At 46.9% G+C, this 20,551-nt stretch overlaps 1 protein-coding gene across 1 annotated transcript in view; it reads left to right on the top strand.

The window, feature by feature from the left end:
• The window catches only part of LOC119449364 (sushi, von Willebrand factor type A, EGF and pentraxin domain-containing protein 1), a 128,432-nt gene that overhangs the window by 51,932 nt on the left and 55,949 nt on the right, over positions 1-20,551 (top strand). Inside the window, exons 6-8 of the mRNA XM_037712536.2 lie at positions 9,849-10,007; positions 15,922-16,104; positions 18,229-18,414. Of these exons, the coding sequence (XP_037568464.1) occupies positions 9,849-10,007; positions 15,922-16,104; positions 18,229-18,414 (528 nt within the window). The remainder of the gene's footprint in view (positions 1-9,848; positions 10,008-15,921; positions 16,105-18,228; positions 18,415-20,551) is intronic.

The raw sequence follows: 20,551 nt of genomic DNA on the forward strand, positions 1-20,551 counted from the left end.
GAAAATGGGGAAACTACCTTTGCAGTTGCTGTGAGCCTCCACTTGCAATTTATGCGTCGATAAAGAACTGTGAAGCGGTTACTAACATAAGTTTAGTAACTCACTGTCACGCACCTTTGCAGGTATAGCTAAAGTAACGCGCAGCGAGTAATGGCAACGTTTAGTTAACATCAGGTTGTCATACCGAAAAAAACACCGGTTCCGCTCGGGTTCAACGCCCTTCGATTTCGTTCCGGTTCGGAGAAATAAATATTTATTATAAGGGTTATTACATTATAATTATAAGGTTTATTATAATATATTATAAGGTTACATTATTGTGATAACGTCTATTATAAATATTGATTATAAAGGTTAAGCCGGTTCGCAAACCAGTTCGACGCAGTCGATTTTATCTTGCCCCATGGCGATATGCTGCATAATACTATCGACTTGTCCGCATGGCGCATACGCAAGTTTTGTCAAGAGGAGGCAAACATTTACCAATGAAATTACGAATTTACAATAATAATTACAGAAAGACAGCATTGAATTATTGTGTAAAAAAAGCTCGGCTCTGCAGCTAAGCTACGCAGAAAGATTACGCGTGTTGCTCGTCAGGCCGCACGTAGCGACAAAATAATTATGCAGATTCAACAGCCCTGCTAGAACCTATGTGAAGCGAGGAGAATTCATTGAGGAAACGCAGAGAGTCCTGTTCTCTGCATAGGGAGGAGGAGGAACAAGGATACCAGGAGGAAGGATCATGAGGATGGGTAGTAGGATGCGACTATATGCATTATTGTCCGAATGGCCCAATCACAGCCTTGATTCCAAGCTGGCGTTAACGTCTGAGAGAGCCTGGATATCGCGCTTCGTTGATGTTATGTCCGCCCAAGGGCCCAGTAGCATTTCTTGCTCATCGGCCTGTTGCTAATTGGAAGTTTTTACGTAATTTCTATTGCAATTACTTGAACGCTAGAAAGCCAGCTAGTAGCGCTTTTTACAGCGAAGCTGTCTTTGGCTAGGATCCCGGGATTTCTTCATGGCGTAACGTCGACAGAAAACTATCATCAATGGCTCATACCCCCAATGGTTCATACCCCCGTAAGGTAGAGGCTACAAGCCCTCAGTCAAGTGAAGCGAACAGTGTATACATTCTTTAGAATCACGCATGCAACATACAGAAGAGAACAGCATACGTTGCAATAAAGAGCAAGCTCAAAACGAGCATTCCAACCACAAAATTGATGGTAAGACGCTCCTGCGCCTACATGCCATGCGAAGCACTCCCCGCTTCCCGGTAAAGATTACTGTTGCGCAAGCTGCCGCTGCGATGACAGCCGGACTGTAGTGGCCCAGCTGCACTTTCGTACATAAAGAAGAACCCGCCTAACAATTGCTATGCGTGACGCCTGAGGAGCAGCGTACATACGAGGCGTCTGGTCCACTCTTTGTAGATGCACGAAGTAGCCGCGCAAGCCAAGTAACAGGCCGTCGAAACGTGTTTGGCTAATAATTAGGTAAAGTGCATGTGAATGTCGCCATGTGAATAATTTCAAGCTACGTCGCAATGGGTAATCGTCCTAGTTGTCGTTTACAGCTTCGCTGTCCAACCACATTCACAGCATGGGTTAGAGACCATTTTTTATTTAAAAGGTCATGTATAGGTCTCCGACTAACGGAAGACTATTTGGCCGTCGTCAATTTCAGACGTTTGCAAGCGTATTATTGACCGTATTAATGGCGCTGCTAGTTCTAAGATCTGGGGAACATTGCGCGTAATTACAATTGAGGTAGTATAGTTGAGCAATAAGTCTACTCAGCCGGGCTCACTCAAACTGAAACTCGCGGCTCGGTCTGACGTTGACTCAAGAGTGAGTTTGCCGAGATATATATAGTCAAAAGCACGCTCATTGTTACCCACGACTAATGTCTACAACTCGACGAGCATTGTACTCTGCTTCGCTAAGCACCAAACGTACGTTGAACGATGGCACGTAACAAAAGAATATTTCGCGTGCCGTTTACACTGCAGCTGCAAATACCGCTCACTGAGAAGGTGACGGCATTCATTGGCGACCGCACTGTTATGGTTACAATAAGTGAAGTAGCTGAACTCGTTCATATCTCTCCTCGAGGACATAGCTTTTTCCGCTCTCCGTGTTTACCCAATTTGTGTAGTTTTAGTAACAAGTTGACCAGACGGCTGAATTGGGAGCGTTACCAGAAATGTTGATTCCGCGAAGCCTCTGAAACAATTTTTCGGTCGCATGCAGAACACAACTGGCATGGCCGAATTCAGCAGCGTAAGCGTCTCTGCCGTAGTTACCGGGACATACCCATTCTCTAAGGACCGCACAAAGAGCGATGAAGCGAAAAATGTTAGGCCTAATGTTAAGAGACAGGAAGAGGGCTGTGTGGATCAGAGAGCAAACGGGGATAGCCGATATTCTAGCTGACACTAAGAGAAAGAAATGGTGCTGGGCAGGCAATATAATGCGTAGGATGGATGATCGGTGGGCCATTAGAGCTACAGAATGGGTGCCTGTAGGGAAGGGAAGGGCAGTCGAGGACGCCAGAAAATTAGGCAGGGTGATGAAGTTAGGAAATTCGCAGGCCCACGTTGTAATCAGCTAGCGCAAGACTGGGGTAATTGGAGATCGCAGGTAGAGGACTTCGTCCTGCAGTGCACATAAATGCAGGCTGATGATGATGACCCATTCTGTATCTCGCACAAAATGCAACTCGTAACAATCTGCTAATAGGGTGCGCCGATTGAAGAAGTATTGTTATTCGAACAATCGTGCAAACTATTGAGCACCCGTTGTCACTTAATATGCTTGAACCGTTACGTGCCAAACTGGTAATAATTATTATTTTTTATCGGTTCAGGTTTGGTTCGGGTTGCGGCACGTTCCAAAAATATTGCTTCGCGTTCGGGTTCAGTTCCGCCCCAAATTACTGCTAGGGTTCGGGTTGCGTTCGACTTCCTGGTTAAAATAACTATCATCTCCTAGGTCCTTGCATAAGCAATCGTCTGCTTCGCTACAGCAGCACTAATCGAGTGCTGGAAAACTGCGCAATTCTTTACAACACAATCAACGAGTAATGCATGTGTACACATAGCACGGCATACAATACGTCATGATACGTCATCTCAGCAACTGCCAACAAGGTGACAACATCGCTGGATGACAAGGGAGCCACGTATCGCCCAAGGTAGATATCTACCTTGTATCGCCTTGTGCAGCCGTCATTTCAAGGGCAGAAATTCCAGAGTGCGCACATCCCGAAATAAATGCGGAATGTTAATTGTGTCTTGAATCCGTTGAACAGATCGCCCGCAATTCTACGATAAGAAAGACGGCGCATTCATGAGCGCGATTCCGTTATAGTGATACCCTAGTATCTTTGCTCAATCTACTGATCCGTGCGAGAGATGTCTGTGTATAGTATTATTTCTAAATAATTATGTTTAATGAAGACTTTGATTGATTGATTGATTGATTGATTGATTGATTGATTGATTGATTGATTGATTGATTGATTGATTGATTGATTGATTGAAGGCATGGCATGTCTGTGTGTGAAATAAAAACGACGACGAAGTGCGCACGGGTTCTTTCGCTATTGGACCTGTTCAATTCCACGGCGCCGGGATGTTCATCTACGTGCAGACGACATCACATTTTTAGCGACAACAAGAGACATCAATTCTCTTTACCTGTCTTTGAAAACGTACATCTGTATTCTTGAGACGTGGCTTCGCAATCTTCATCTGTCACAAAACGTAAACAAAAGTGCAGTCCTTGTCCTTCCGCTTTCCGGGCCGACACAGTTATCATTAGTATATGGTCAGAGAACCATTACACAGGAAGAGTCGCCTAAGTACCTGGGTATCACATACGATGGAAAACTTAACTGGCGTTCTCACATAGAAAATATTGCAACGACAGGGACACGAGCCGTAGGTTTATTACGTAGAATCCGTAACCGGCGTTCTGGTATGCGAAGTGACACACTAATTATGATCTACCTTATGTACGTACGACCGATTCTAGAATTTGGCTATGTTTTGTTTTCCGGAAGTGCAAAATATAAAATAAGACCACTTGTTCTTTTAGAGAGGGAAGCTCTTCGACTATGTTTAGGTCTGCCTAAATTCGGTGCTAGTAATGTCACTAATGTGTTATACCAGGAAGCTCGCTTACCTCCTCTTCACGTGAGATTCCGCATGCTTACGGTTCAAACCTACTGAAGAACTTATGTATCTCCTCTTAGACGTACAGAATGTATATTTATTTGTCAACCAAATTACGTTTTTCAGAACACGTGGCCACGGTTACATACCGGTACCACAGGTTGTGTTTGTGCAGGCACAATTAGTACCTTTAAATGTTCGCATTAGGGAAATCATTCCGTTTGATAGGTCCACATTGTCACTCAAAATAGAATTTGCAGACATTTTTTCCAATAAAGCGAAACTGCTGCCCCCCACATATTTGAATGCCCTTTTGAAAGACTATTTGGCCCATTTGCCAATAAATGTAATCGCGACTGATGCTTCCTCGTGTGAAGAGAAGGCAGGCGTGGGAATATACTCACCATCCCTCGATTGGTGTTTTTCACTTCGCCTACCAGATTACACATCAGTTTTTCAGGCCGAACTTCTGGCAATAGTTCTTGCATTGAGAAAGTTACCGCTAAATGTTAGAAAAGTTGTTATCGTCACAGATTCCCTTTCTGTATGCAGCGCGCTTAACGCGTCTACAAATTCGACTACTTTGAACACGTTTTACACATTCGCTCCACCCCACTTAAGGTTAGTTCATTTAGTATGGGTACCAGGCCACCGAGACATCCAACTTAATGAGATAGCCGATTCTTTAGCACGAGCTTCTTTAAAAGATCCGGCGATATTTGTGCTGCCGGCAACTGAGCATATCACTGCAGTCAGATATAGGCAGTTTTCTTTGACCGCGAAGACAAGAAAAGCCTCGCATTAGCAAAATCTAGAGACTTTATACATCTAAATTATTCTTAGTACCGACGGTGGTGTCCTAGCAGGTAATTCTAACTTGGAAGTATCATTTAAAAGGCCGTGTCGCCGTATTCCACAACTTAATTTTTACTTGCACAGATGTGGTCTGGCGGCATCCCCATTATGCTATCTCTGCAATGAACCAGAATCCATCGATCACTTTTTGTTATCGTGCCGGTGGTTTTCTAATCATCGAAAACGATGTTTGGAAATTCCACTTCGCAATCTAGGACTACCGTTATGCAGTTCAGTTATACTCTCACTTGGAGCCACGGTGTTAGGATAGAGCCACAGAAACATTTGCCGAGGCATTTATAATTTTCTCTGTGACACAAAAAGATTGCCTTATTACTATTTTCCAATTTTTCCATGATTTACTTATTTATCATTCAATGAATTGGAAATCTGGAAGTGTAGCAGTTTGGGTGAGTTGGTCACGACTTTTAAGCTTGTAGCGCAGCTCCGAACGAGCAAAACGGAAGGGGTAATGAGCGGACCCTGTTCTCCTGTCCTTCTCACTAACCTTCCTTTTTGCTCGTTCTGAGCTGCGCTGCAACCTTAAAAGTTCTAAATTTAGAAAATTCAGAAAGTAAAATGACAAATTCACCATTATAATATACGAATATTATTATTCAAAATTTACATTTATACTTTACTGTATTCATTTTATTATTCAGTTCATATTACTATTCTTATCTAGGCAAGGCTGACTAACTTAGTATGGACTACTTTATTTCTTTTATTATCGGTTCATCTCTCATCTTCAATGATTCATTTATTTTCCTTTTTATTACTTATTTATTTCTTAAAGAATTTATTTTAATTTTCAATCTAGTACCACCCGGTTCGTGGCCTATCCCCCACAGTATGTGTGTGCCATTGATTGAGGTATCATCATCAGCAGCAGCATGTGAGTGATCTCACCAAATCAGCATTGGCCATGTGTTATTCCAAAGATGCGTCGTGCCACGATTGGGCCACGTATGGCGAGCACGTGGCGAAGTTCTTTATGGCGAGACACGCATTGAAAAACATACTTACGTTGAGACACGCGCCTAGTCAGCGGGAGAGTGTCGGACGCCGGCGATCAAGGCTCCAGTATAGGGAACTATAGCTCCAGGGAACGCGGCCGTCTATGGAGCTGCCGCTGGCGTTAGCCAGCGCGAGCACTCGAGCTCGGAGCGTGGCTTGGCCTGCTGTGCAAACCCTTGCCGCGAGCATTGCGGATAGCGGCCTCGGTCAGCGGAGCACCGTTCGTGGCCGGGCGCCGCATAAGCGCCGAGCACTGCGGCTCACGCTGTCCGACTATAGGCCATTCCTGCACTCGGGTGCAGGCTGACTGCTGCGTCCCTGGTTTATCAAGACCCATCTTCTCTTCACCGTCAACATCGCGAAAAGTGTTCGTCCTCTCGGCAATCTCTTGTCCACCGTACCGTGAACTGTTTCGCACGGTTCGTTCCTCAGACTCATGGCAACCTTGGTTCTTCTAGCCTAGTATGTGTATCATTGCATGCGCTTTAACATTCTGTGCTGTTGTAGTTTGGTTTTTCATAGTTTTCTTAAATGCAGTTGCGGTTTTCCTCGTGAGTTCGACTGATTTTCTTGCGTCCTTTTCTCATCGTGCGGCGCGATAACCAAGGGTGCGATCTTGTACGCGTTCCAAAATGGAACGGAGGCGTTCCGTTCCATCGAGCCGCACACGATTGGTCAATTTCAACCGCGACGTTCAAATTGACCAATCGTGTGCGGCTCGATGGAACAGAACGCCTCCGTTTCATTTTGGAACGCGTACAAGATCGCGCCCCAAGTGTGACGAAAGTCCCGTAATTTCTTTACACAGTGACATGGTATGTCTTTGATGATAGAGTGCCTGTGTATGTCTTTATCATTCACGTTTGTGTGAACATCTTTTCTTCCAAGTGCGCTGCTTGACCAAAATCGTGGCATGTCACCACACTATATGGCTGACACCACATGGAAAAGGGCTGCGATTTGGACAGACTATAGTTCCGTTTACTAACTGAAAAGATGCACCGACTATAGGTCACTTGTCATCTTAAAATTCTTCGAACAAAGTTATTGATACAGGTACTAAACTATAGGCAGTGTTACGACTCGTCCAACGAGAAAACATCTTTAGTGATTTATGTACGTCTGTGGTGTTTTCTGCACATTCGTGGGGATTTGTGCGGAGTGGGTCCGTTGCCAGGCGTTGTTCTAACGATGACAACGTCGGTGCGGAATGATGACGAGAGCTTCGTGTCACCTTGGTGTTTTCTGAAGAAAGAATGGTATCAGGCTGGCAGCAGACGCACGTGTTACGACTCGGCCAACGACAAGCGTTTATAAGTGCTTCCGGCTGTCCTGGTGTGTCCAGAATAGAAGGACTAGTCCGCCTGCAGCAGTAGGATGAAGTACACGACTCCGAGAACACTGGGCCCATTGTCACTGCGCTTCGCTTCCGGTGTTTTTTATGTTCACGATGTAAAGACGCTTGGCTGCGTCTCGTCAGTGCCCGGCCTCCATGATGCCCAGTGAGCAATCTCTTTCATTCACATCGTAATAGCAGTCAGCACTTTCTCGCTATCTTCTTTTGAAGTGAATTTGACGGCAGAACTCGGTTCCGCTTGAGAACTATAAGTGTGTCAGAGTGGGATATACCTTTAGTAGGAAGTACTTATGGCCTTCAGGCTAACCATAGTCAACCGGTGCAAAACTCTACAAGTAAACAAGAAAAGTGCACAGCCTTTTCGCAAACTTCTCTAAGAGCTCTTCTGTCTTAGGCACCTGGTCCGTGTTCAATACGCTTTAAGGGGACACTAAAGGAAAACCCTAATGGTGTGTTTGCGCTTTTTCCTAGCTCGAGCTCACTGCGCAAGCTCATGCTCACACGTGCGGCCGCGGTGCGACACATGGGCCTTCAGGACAAGAATGCAAACGTGTCGGTGTTGTGCAGCTGTCCTGCTTCTCCGTTCGCATCTCGCGTCTTTAGTGGCAGGCGTTGGCCGGCGTGAGCTGTGATTTCATTGCGAATGCCCATTTTTGTGAGGTTCCCGACTACCGGGCTGCAAGAAAAATGGACAGTGGCTTTTGGCCAGCACTTCTAGTTGCAACGGTGGCGAGTAGGAAAAAAATTAGATAGCTTGAAGAGGCGGTAAAGGAACTACTTTGAATTTGAATCCAATCGCCTTTTCGCCTCTCTCTGAACACGTTCGAGGACCACATACGAACAACGCTGGCTTCTCTTATGGATACGCGTGCTGTCTTTGCCCAGAATAACGGCGCAATTCCCATCAGTACATACTTCAGGAACACGGTCATATTTATTGTAGCGTCGTCTGTTGTCGTGACCCAGGTAAGATCGCTTGCTGTCCGGCAGAAAGTTCGGGAACTGTATCTGAACTTTACTCGCACTTCTTGAAACGAACGGTGCCGTGCAGAGAGTACCACGCTTGCACCGCTGAAGCGAACGGTAAAGTTCGACCAAACTAGAACTGAGAGTCAAGACAAGAATCGAGAGTCAAGCAAGGCAACTGGAACGATTACAAGGCGCCTTTTGATCGCCTAGGTCTCCTATGTAGTACCTTCTGTTCTCGGGCATAGTTTGCAGCTATAATCAACCAACTAGCCCAGCGCAAGACATTTTGGCCTTCGAAACTCGGCATTCATTCCTTGAAAAAATAAAAGCCAGAGTTGCTTAAATTTCGCTCCAAACCACGGTACTAACACGCCAGCGTGACGGTTACGGATTTGCTTTGGTCACACCGCAAACAACAAACGTCCCGGAACTCAAAGTACTTAATATCCTAGAATTGGGGCACTTCGCCGCAGGAAAAGTTCTCGGAACTTGCTGTAGGTTCAGTCTTTGGTTATCTCATGAAACGGGGTTCTTTTGACAGCGAAGCTGTTTAAGCCGGTAGATGCGACGATAGGTCTGCGGAGAAAACTCTCCGCCTGGCGATGACGTCACATGCGTCGCCTAGCAACGCCTCGCCCAGCTGCGCCGAGCCTCGCAACAACTGCGGGAGCAGAGCCGCGACGTCATCGCGTGCGCTGCATCGCTTCGCCTTAGCTCTGCCTAGCCATGACGTCACCACGCCGTGCGGATTGTTCGCCGCAGCTCTGCACAGGCGGAGCTAAACCGTGACGTCAGGGTCCCGCGAGGTATATATAGCTCCGCGTCGCCGCCGCGTGGATATCGCTGTGGAGGGGAATGGGGCGACCGAAAAAGTTCGTCACTCCCGAGGAAGAGGAAGCGCGGCGCGAACGACAGCGCGCCGCTACAAGAGAGCGGATGAGACGACTTCGGGCCGATGCAGAGTATCGCGCCGGCGAAGCGGTGACTAAACGACAGCGAATGGCAGAATATGAGTTTCTAGCCCGCGATAGGGAGCAAACTCGTTTGAGCAACCAGAAGGGTTGCCAAAACGATCCGGGCCTGCGATTCCTGGATAATTTCCAGCGGCAAGTGCGGAGAGCCAACGTAGGCGCCGACGGACGGTTTGCCCGCGAGTTTCTGAACGGTGAGTTTGTACACAGTTGCCGAGTGTGCGATAGACTGTGGTTCGACATGAACGTGTCTACGCTTAGATCCGTGCGCGACTGCGAAAAGCGAGAAACTGCGGCGCCGATCGTACGAGAAGCGTTTCCCGACGAAGTTAGGGGGGGCCGCCAGCTTCGCCGTCTGCCCAGTCTTCGCGCCACTAGTGCGAAACTGGCCCGATTTTCCTCATTTCTGTTTTTTTTTTTTCATCTTCTTTAGCGCTAGTCAACTATGTGGACCCCAGTGAACACTGTATAAATGTTGCTTTTCATGACGATCCAGCTTGCAGGCCGGATACGTACAAGGAGACGCACGATAGCGGCCCGTGTGCGAGCTGCCCTCCGCACAGCAGGACGCGTCACGAAGGAAGCCGCTCACTGAGGGACTGCTCCTGCGAAGAGGGCTTCGCTGGAGACCCCGCCACTGGAGTGCCCTGCACGCGTGAGTGTGCACGGCCTGTATTGGTGATTTGTGTCTGTGATCGAGGAGTGGTGGCCGTGTTTTCAAAGAAAGATACATTTCTGTTTATTGCGTCATGTTGCGTCAAACCTAATTTTTGCGTCATGTTGCCAAAAAAAAAGTGTTTCCTCCTTGTTGTCATTTTTTAATTAATTAAATTTTGGGATATTACGTGCCGAAACCTTGATATGATTGTGAGGCACACCATTAGTGTGGGACTCTGGATTAAATTTGACAACCTGGGGTTCTTTAACGTGCACCCAATGCACAGCACACGGACCATTTTTGCGTTTTGCCCCTATGAAAATGCGGACACCGCGGCCGGTATTCGATCCCGCGCCCTCATGCCTCTACGCCAACACGGCGGGTTGACCTTTTAGCAGCAGAGCTGTTTAAGCTCTTGGTTAGGCCGCGTAGTGCGAACAAAAAACTAGTGTGTACTAGAATCTAGTACACTCTAAAAAAACTGCGCCTGGCGATGACGTCACCGCACAGCTGGTGCGAGGCGTTGCTAGGCGACGCACGTGATGTAATCGCTCGGCGAGGTTACCACCCTCTCAGAGGTTACCCTCGCCACAGCGCGAGGTGCGGCCGACGTATCCGGCGTTCGTCCGCGTACCCCGGTTGCAGCCGGCGTCGAGATGAGACCTGCTGCATTTCGCGCCGGCCTCGTCACCCAGAAAGGACCGCATCTTTTACCCTTGTGCTATTTTGAATTTGAAGTCACAAAAATCAATCTTTCGCTGTCATTTACCTGCGTTATGTCTGTCCTCTTGTTGGTTCACTTGCCTATTACATTATCACTTCAACGGGTAGTGAGTTCGTTTTATTGCGATAGCAATTATATGGACACTTCCACCGGATTTCTGCCGTCGGCGTCGCCGTCGTCGTCGCCGTCGCCGTGAGGTTCCGTATAGATAAAATCTTCGCCGCGTGCCGTATGCCCGAGCGGAAGCGTGCGGAGGACGCACGCTATCACGGAGAGCGCGAACGCACTCAATCTTCCACGCGCAAGCAAGGAAGCAGGGAAGCCGAGCGCCGGAGGGAGCTAGGGGGGGGGGGGGGGGGGGCGCACTTTACTCTGCCAACAACCGCGCTCGTCGCTCGCTCGCACCGTCTCTTATCTCCACACGGCTCTGACCTTTATGCGCTGGCTCAGTTTCCGTAGAAGCGATAGACCGCACGTACCTTCGCCGCCGCAGCTTGCTGCCAGCGTTTTCACAGTCGTTGTCTGCAGTCATTCAGTGTGATCTATTCATGTTTGTTTGTGCGCGCTCACACCACAGTTAGTAATAGTCGGGCCACACTTTCCAACGCACGCTACACATGCAATGCTGCCCGGATCGGCAGTGCAGCGCTACAGGTGTGTCCCTTCGCACGCGCTGCCCACGGGAAGCGCTTTTCATCAACACCACCGTTTCACACGCGCCTTCTCGTGGTCATCGAGTCTCTCTTCATGTCGGTCTACTTACGCCGCAGCACACCTGCTTACTTAAAGCTCATGTTTACTACAATTCATATTGCTACCAAAGCCGCTCACCTTACTTCGTATGACATTGCTGTGTTGCTATCGCATTCATTGCTTCGCCCTTAGGGCGAAACTGTTACATTTTTCAGGTGGCAGGTGCCCTGTCAGGCTTTTTATTTTTCGCCAGTCCCCTACCGGGCATCTGTACCTTTCAGTTTTTCTTTTTGGTTGCCTGATATAGACTCCAATTTAATTTTACTGCCGATGCCAGTGGTCTTCCATCAAGGACCTGCAGTTGCGCAATACGACGGGCAGAATATATATACAGGGTGTTTCAGCGAACACTTTCAAAAATTCTTAAAGGTTGCCTGTGGCAGATAGCACAATTATAGTTCATGAGCTGGTCTACTCGAAGAGGCGGACATTACTTGCACAAGGAATTGAAATGCATAATCGACTAATTAGCAAAAATTTACTAATTAAGTTTTTAACTAATTACCTGATGTCCCATAATGCAATTTACAAATTGTGGCCGTAGAGTTCGCAAGGCGGATCCACTTAGAATTAATTCTCAGGATGACACCAGTTTCGAGATATTAATTCCCGACCTTTGCGGAGAAAAGCATTGGCGTTCCAGTTATTTTTTTAACAAAACGTCGCTTTATGCATTGAAGCACAAAATTAACTGGAACGCCAATGCATTTCTCCGCAAAGTTCGGGAATTAATATCTCGAAGCTGGGGTCATCCTGAGAATTAATTCCACGTGGATCTGCCTTGAGAACTCCACGGCTAGAATTTGTAAATTGCAATATGGGCCATCAGGTAATTAGTTAAAAACTTAATTAGTAAATTTTAGGTAATTCGTCAATTATGCATTGCAATTATGCAATTTTTGCAAATAATGTCCGCCTCTGCGAATAGACCAGCTCATTAACTAGAATTGGGCTATCTGCCACGGGCAACTTTATATAAATTTTGAAAGTGTTCGCTGAAACACCCTGTATATATATATATATATATATATATATATATATATATATATATATATATGTGTGTGTGTGTGTGTGTGTGTGTGTGTGTGTGTGTGTGTGTGTGTGTGTGTGTGTGTGTGCGTGCGTGCGTGCGTGCGTGTGTGTGTGTGTGTGTGTGTGTGTGTGTGTGTGTGTGTGTGTGTGTGTGTGTGTGTGTGTGTGTGTGTGTGTGTGTGTGTGTGTGTGTGTGTGTGTGTGTGTGTGTGTGTGTGTGTGTGTGTGTGTGTGTGTGTGTGTGTTTTGCTGTGCAGGAGAGAAACCCTTCTATTCTTTCACCGGATCCCTAAGTGGATCGAATTTGGGGGTTAGGTCTTCCTATTCCATGATGCAGGTTGTCTATTCCAAACCTTGCAGGTTGCGTATGACTGTTTCTGTAGCCTATCTCACCATGATGTGTATACGGAATTTCGCACTTGGATTTATCCTCAATAACATCGAATGCTAAGCACCATTAACAAACTGTCTCTGTGATTCGAGTGCACAGTTTGTTCATAATGCAACGCACGTCGCTTTTTGATAAAGGAATTAGTGATGCATCTGACACCGTAGCACCTTCATCTACAGCTTCAACATCTGCCACGGCATCCACACACACACTCTCTCTTTTTCCGTACATGTGTTTCTTTGTGTGTGTGCGTCTACGTGTCATCTACGTCTACGTGTATCTACGTGTAGATACGTGCATGCACGCGCGCGTGTGTGTGTGTTGGCTTTTTGGCGTGTTTGTGCGTACGTACGTGCCTGTGTTTGTTGCGCGTGCTTGCATATGCGTGTTGTGAGTGTGCATGTGTGTTTATATATGCGTGTGTGCGTGTGCTTGCGTGCGTGCAAGTGGCCGCTTCATAGTTGCTGAGAACTGCGCGTGGAGTTCTTCATTAAATGCGACTGACAGGCGCGGCATACCGTGGCGTGCTGTGAGTGCAGCTTCCTTCTACTAGAAGCTGAACTTCTAGATGGCACATTTCTAACAACTGACAAGGCTGCACGTAATGCTGTCAAGGAATGTGCACGTGCACACAAACATTTCTGTTATGATGAACACAGGGGAACTAGTCAAGGACAGCTTGTTCAAGTCTATACCCCACGTCGACGACGAGTCAGTTAACTGCGGCCGCAAATAAACGCTTCTTCTGTTACGAGCTCAAAGCAGCCTCGGGAGCCCGAACATCTCAGCTCCAGGCGTGCATTTCATTCCAATCTCCGTCCGGTTGTCGGCGTCGTTATAAGCGCAGTGACGCAATTCCGTGCCGCTGTCAGATGAGTAATGCGGGCACTCCGGTCTACGCAGCACAGCGCTGAACGCTTCCGAGCACGAAAGTCAACAAGGCAGGGTGGCGCGCGCAGGGTGCCTTTGACGCATCCTGAAACGAGATCCCGCTGATGCGAACGTAGCGCGCCTGCGAACGGATCTTTCACGTGCCGCGACGCAGTCGTCACAACAGACGCGCATGGGGCTTGTTTTGCTGGCCGTCGGGGCAGACGCTGCCTGAGAGGGACACCAACGATAACTCACCGAGAGGCTGGTTGCCTCATCGCGCGACGCCTGTTTTGCATGGCCCCACGCAACAATCCCTTTGCTACTCAGTCGATGTGGGCCGTACGCGCATTGGCACGCGGCCCGACTGAACCGCGAGGCCCGGCAGCAGCCAACACAACAAAGGCAAACGCAGCGATGTGTGCCGCTGGTGAGGCCTTGGCGGACCGAGGCATATTTGGCGCTGCCGCCGGCCCCACCTCTTCTTTTTACGGCCTCAATGGTGCGGCGATTCAGAGTGGTAGCCCGAGTAGTTGTCAGTGCGACCTAGAAATCAAAGCGCTGGTGCTGAATGAACCATGGCACAGTGGCCAACATTGGGAACCGACACCAGACGACGTCAGTCGCTTCGTATGTCCAGCCTTATTCTAGACAGTGCAGAGCACTGATGGAAATAACATAGTTAAGTTTACCGAGGGTCGTTGATGTTACCCCCAACGCGCGCGGTTGAAAGGTTTCGCTTTCGCTCGACTCTGCGCCGCCCGCGATGTCACGTTTCAGTAGTCGCGCTATCGCGTATAGTGCTGCGCTGGTTTTGCTGGAGCACGAAACTCACACAGGACTGCAAGTAGCAGATATTTCCACGTCCATGTGATGTCGCGGGAAGCCCCACGTCACAACGCTCTGTCTTGGCTCGGTTACTCCAGGGCCACGCGTTTGCGTTTAGCGCAAAAAAAAAAAAAAAAAAAAAAAAAAAAAAACCGTCTGTCGGGCGCAGTTTTGCTCACAGACGACAGTAAAGGGCGTCTGTAATGTCACCACTCCCCCCTCGGGGCGGGTGATTTGAATTGCGCTTAAGGTAGGCGGACCCTTCAAACGCGATTTTCTCTTTCATTGGCACGAAACAAGCGCTGCGAGGTTTCTGGAATGGTGTTTTTACAGTCCACGTTTACTTAATATTTGCCTTTAGTGTTGTTAGCAGGTGACGACGGTCCACTTAAAACATCATTCGCCGAGCTTTACAGCCATGGCAAAAACAACAGAAAAATAAACAGCGCCAGTATATTGAATAAATTAGATAAAATAATAAACGCAAGGTACCGTTCATGGGAAAGCACGGAAGAAAATGCAGCAATTTTCTATCGTTCACAAAATACGACTTATGATGACTTTCTTCATTTTTCTACCTCACATACATTCTTATGAAAATGATATATAAAGTAATTCCAGATAAATCGAGATCGCGTGGTGTGTTCCTTACGGCTTTTCTTTTATCGAAATGAAGATAATTATGGGCGATCTTGTTTACGTAGTGTACGTGGCCAAAACTTTCGAAAATCTTAATATGTGTAGATGATTGAGAAAGACGGAACATTCTAGGCATAAAATTGCAGGTTGTTGAAGCGGTTACATAGGCCGTTTCAAATGTGCAGTTGCTTTCTGCGATAAACGAAAAGAGTGGGTGCACCGAGGGATCCAATTTTTGCTTAGTCACGAAGCCAACAGATATTGAAACCAAGGTAAACATAGGAGAAGAAGGCATTTATAGTTTGTTTGCTTTTTGTTTTGTTTCTGAAATGTAGAAATGGTACATTAAAACGAAATGAAAGTGGGCGAATAAAATGCTTGCCGCCGGTAGGAGCCGAACCCACAACATTTGCGTTTATTGCGAAGGTTGTGGGTTTGGCTCCCACCGGCGGCAAGTTGTTTCTTCTTCCACTTTCATTTCCCTTTAATTTACGATTTTTACATTAAAATTAAAAAGAAAACTGCAAACACGTACCGTCTCATATGCTTGCCTTGGCTTGGTTGTCTGTTGGCGTCATGAGCTTGTGACTATGTAGGCGACGCAGACAGGCCGTGTCGTCACCGGCCGACAAAGGCGCACGGTTATGTAAGCTCGCGTGGTTTGCCCTTTTCAGCCATCACGTGCCCGCCGCTGCAAGCGCCCGAACACGGCCGGGTCGTGGCTTGCGACACCGAGTACGAAGGCGAGTGCCTGTTCCAATGCGACTACGACCACGAGGCAGCAGATGGCGGCGACACCGCGACTCGCCTCTGCGAAGCGGACGGCACCTGGAGCGGGGAGACGACCGTGTGTAAAGGTATGCGCACCCATGTTGGGCTACGTCGCCCATAATAGCGTCTGTGAGGCATCTTAGAACGGCAGCGCCACACGGAGAAGAAGCACCGGGAAACATGGCACTAAACTCGAAACTAAGCTTCGTTGGATAAAATAAGTATACCAACGCGGAACCGACGAAGACGAAGACAGGAGAGGCACAAAAAAAAAAAAAAAAAAAAAAAAAAACAGACACAGAGCTGACTTGGAACAATAATGTTGAAAGCCCAACTGGTTACTCTGCTCAACTACATTTAGTGATTGCATTGTCTGTTTAGTGAAAATGTTTTATTGCGATAGCAATTATATGGACACTCAAAGAGGATCTCTGTCGTCGGCGTCGCCGTCGCCATCGCCATGAGGTTCCGTATGACGTCAACGGCGATAAAATCGTCGCCGCGCGCCGGACGCTGTATGTGCGAGTGAAAGGGCGCGAGGGACGCGCGCTTTCAAGGGGAGGGAATGCACGGCAGAGAACAAACGCGCGTTCTGCGCCGTGCTCCCTGAAGGGCTGCAGAATTAAGCGTCTCTTTCTTCCTTTACAATCACCATATATAGAGAGCAAACGCGACATCTTCCGTCGCGCGAAAGGCCGTGGGGGGACGGGTAGGAGGGAGAGGAGGCGACGTTTAGCTGCGGCACCAAATGCTTATTTCTATAAAAACGTTGCGACGCGAGAAAGTGGTAAAGACTTCCGACGCTGCTAGACGAGTTTCCCTTTCTGATCTCGTCGAAAACCTCCGAGCCACCCCCAGAGGCACTGGCAACGGTCACCAACGCCGCGCGCGTTCGGTGCTAACGCGGGCAAAACGGCGACGGCGTCGACAACAGTTCTGCGCGTTGCTGGTGCTGCTGCATGTCCAAATTATAGAGCTCCGTATAGCTCTCTACTAAGTTGCTATCGCAATTGATGCTTCGCCTTTCGAGTGAAACTGCGACATTTTTTTCTATTTGGCGACAAGCGACATTTTTAACAACTTTGGCGACATTTGAGCTACTTCGAAGTTATGAAAGTTGCTTCAAAGGCGGCTTTTTAGATTGCACTTTATTATTTAACATCTGCAAGTAGACGACAGAAACTGGCTGTACAGCACGTGGTCTCTGTGATCTAAAGCAACCGCGCTCTGCCCTCACGGAGAAGAGATATACAGTTCAAATATGTCTGGGGATAGGCATACTGCTATATAGCGACAGGCCTATAACGTTACTTCGGGTCATACGGTGCTTACAAAACACTGTCTTTTTCTTTTGTAATTCTTTGCAAAGCTCACTCTAACTGGTCTTAGCACTGACGTTGCTGCAGTTTATCGAAATACGTTCGGTTGGTGAATGTCAGCAGGCGTAGGAGTAGATAAAATTACATTTTTGTAGTAAACTTAATAATGAGATATAGAAGCCAACACTACTACACATCAATTGTAGAAAGGAGGGCATCTCTATGCACAGCTGCTCACGGCTTTCGGATAAATTAAATTGCACGGAGCTTTCAATTAGATCAAGCGGCGGCATCGTAGTGCTTGACTGCTATAATTGTCACGTCATGGTCATTTGCAGTGATAACAATATGAATTCACGCGTGCCAAAGAAATTACTTCTCCCACGAACGTCACTATATAGGAAAGGTACAGGCATAACCTGAACCGTGCATCTTTGTGCTAAGAAAATCAGGTTACCCGTGTTCTTTTAAACGGTCGTGCTGTATTCGTAACCTTATAGTCTGACGATAAAGACAAAACTACACTTGTCATCGTCCATTGTTTTGTAAACATAACAGTAAAGTTAAAGTTATCTGCACCCTGCTGGCAGATTTACGGCTTATTCCTCACCTGCACTTGCACTGGACGAACGTGACATGTTTCGGTAGATGCGTTGCGCCACGTTAGCTTACTTTATTAAAAGGTTAATAAAGGTCACTCGACGGTCCTAGAGACTATATTAGCTAAAAAATTTCGCGACTTCTTTGTCTCTGTTTAGCGACCTGCTCCAAAAAGAGTTGTCAACACTGGTTGGCGCGATGTTTTCAAGGGAGACTTGGCTTGTTATCATCTGAGATTGCATGTAATGGAGCGCCACTGCGGCAGGTAATCCAACTCGCTCGTCGTTGCAGCGAAAACGTGTGAGAGGCCGCAGGAGCTGGCCAACGGCTACGTCGAAGGCTGCGACAGCCCCTGGAAGGTGAACGACAGCTGCACGTTCCACTGCAACCGCGGATACGAGCTCGTCGGCGGCGGCGGCGCCACCAGGACGTGCCTCGAGTGGAAAGTCTGGTCCGGGGAGGAGCTGCACTGCGAGCGTGAGAGATCCTACAGGGCACTTTTATCCCTGTTGCACATAAATTCGGAAAGGGGGTACGCTATGCCTCTGACTGCTAACGGCAAAAGTAGGCATTTACTGGACACAAAACATTCTTGCGCTACAGCTGTTCATAGGAGCATTTGACTGCTGGATTAGCGAAGGCGGCCGAACACCACTTACGCGAAACAAGCTTTGTAAATCCAGCCCGAGGTTATTTTTAGCACACTGCGCACTAACTTTTCCTTAACACCCTTTCAGCAAGTTTATGCATGATATTTTTCATTGTATTCTAAAGAATCTTTAAACTTTTCAAATGGACTTGAATAACACAGAAGCAGATATGTGAAAGGCGAAAAACTGTTCAAATCTGTGAGAAAACGAGGCTTTAATAATGTCATCTATCCATAGCAATTCGGCCACTATAGCGACGCAGACTTGCTTCAAATACAATGTTCGAATGGTAAAGATTTGCGCAGTTATATCGTGGACAACAAAATTAAGAGCGAACATCGGCATCCTCCTGACACTGTCGACTTTCACACCTACGTAAATAAATCCCCGTAGTTTCGCTTCGTATACTGCACTCTATTCTGGGCAATATCAGAAATTTCTGAACGTGCAAGCAAGCTTCAGCAACAGTGGCGACGCTTTCAAAATCTGCGGAGTTCTGCTACTGCGCCGATTTTATTCAGAAGGGAAAGAGGCATAGAGTCTTATGGATGGGGCCCTCCGTCCAGGGCTCCACTGGCCTCCGCCGGACTTGATCCAGAAGTGCTAGTTGCACTACTAGGTCCGAACTGGCGAGCTCTGCCTCCCACTGCTCTGTACTAATTATCGTTTCACTCACTCAATCAATCAATCAGTCAATCCATTTATTTCTGTCTTTCGTGTACACGATACAACGAAAATAGGTGGCTAGAGAAAAAACGGCTTTGTCGCAGCTTGACTGAGCTCTTGCCACCCGTACAGCAGCAAATATGCATGCAGGAAATGAGCCTACAGAGAAGTTTTTCTTTTTCTTTTTACAGCTTCAAATGAAAGTCACCCGTCTCACAGAATGCATGAATAACAAAATATGAAGTATTGAAAACAAAATACAGGCAAAATACAAACAGAAACTACTTGGGGACAGGTATTAGATACCACCCTAAACATTAATCAAACATTTTAGCAGAATTAAATCAAGAAAGATCTATTCAAGATAAGTATCCAAAGACGAAATATTTCCTTTTTCGTTAGTGTTAGTATATCTCGTGCATAGTATTCGTTCAATGTACGTGGTATTCTGTGTCGAATCCTTTCTGTGCCATAAAAAATTTTCAAAAGGTGGCTGGTAACTAAAGAAGAAGAACGTAAACTTTATTATCAAATCGATAAGAGACTAAAGAGATGTCTTCTTTTAAATTTGCTAGGTCTAAAAACTTTTCAATTTTGCAGAGTTGAACATTTTTATACAATATTAGTAATTTGTGGATGTAGATTTTGTCCGCTTTTATAATTCTATGCTTGCAAAATTGTGGATCTGTATGTTCTAGAAACGGGGCGTTATGGATGGACCGCAGTGCCTTTTTCTGCATTATCGTAAGTTTGTGTAGGTTTGTAAGTGTGGTGTTTCCCCAGACTGACGCTCAGTAATACAAGCGGGAATTCAACAAGGCGCAATATAAAGTCCTTTTCACATTTGCCGGAAGAATGTGGCAACAACGACATAGCACACCGGCAGCTTTGCTCAACATTTTTATGTGCTCATTCCAAGACATGTGCTCCGTGAAAACGACTCCCAGTAATTTTACCCATTTTTCAGTGGTGATTTGGTAAGGACCTAGGGTTATGAATCCAGTTGCTATTTCCGCAGTTCCCAATGGATGAAACAGGACGCACTTCGTTTTTGATTCATTTAGTTTAAGCCGATTTCTTTTACACCATAGATATAGTAGCTGACAAAAGGCCGCATAGCCTTATAGGTACTGTTTCTTTCATATTTATGCCATCTATAAGGACTCAGCAATCGTCTGCATATTTAAGGCACTGGAATTTATTATGAATTCGCGCGATATCATTTATGTAAAAAAAGGAAGAATATTGGTCCCAGTATACTTCCCTGAGGAACTCCCAACTCAATGGGCATCAGCTTG

The sequence above is a fragment of the Dermacentor silvarum genome, chromosome 4, assembly GCF_013339745.2.
Source record: "Dermacentor silvarum isolate Dsil-2018 chromosome 4, BIME_Dsil_1.4, whole genome shotgun sequence".
NCBI classification, from domain to species: Eukaryota; Metazoa; Arthropoda; class Arachnida; order Ixodida; family Ixodidae; genus Dermacentor; species Dermacentor silvarum.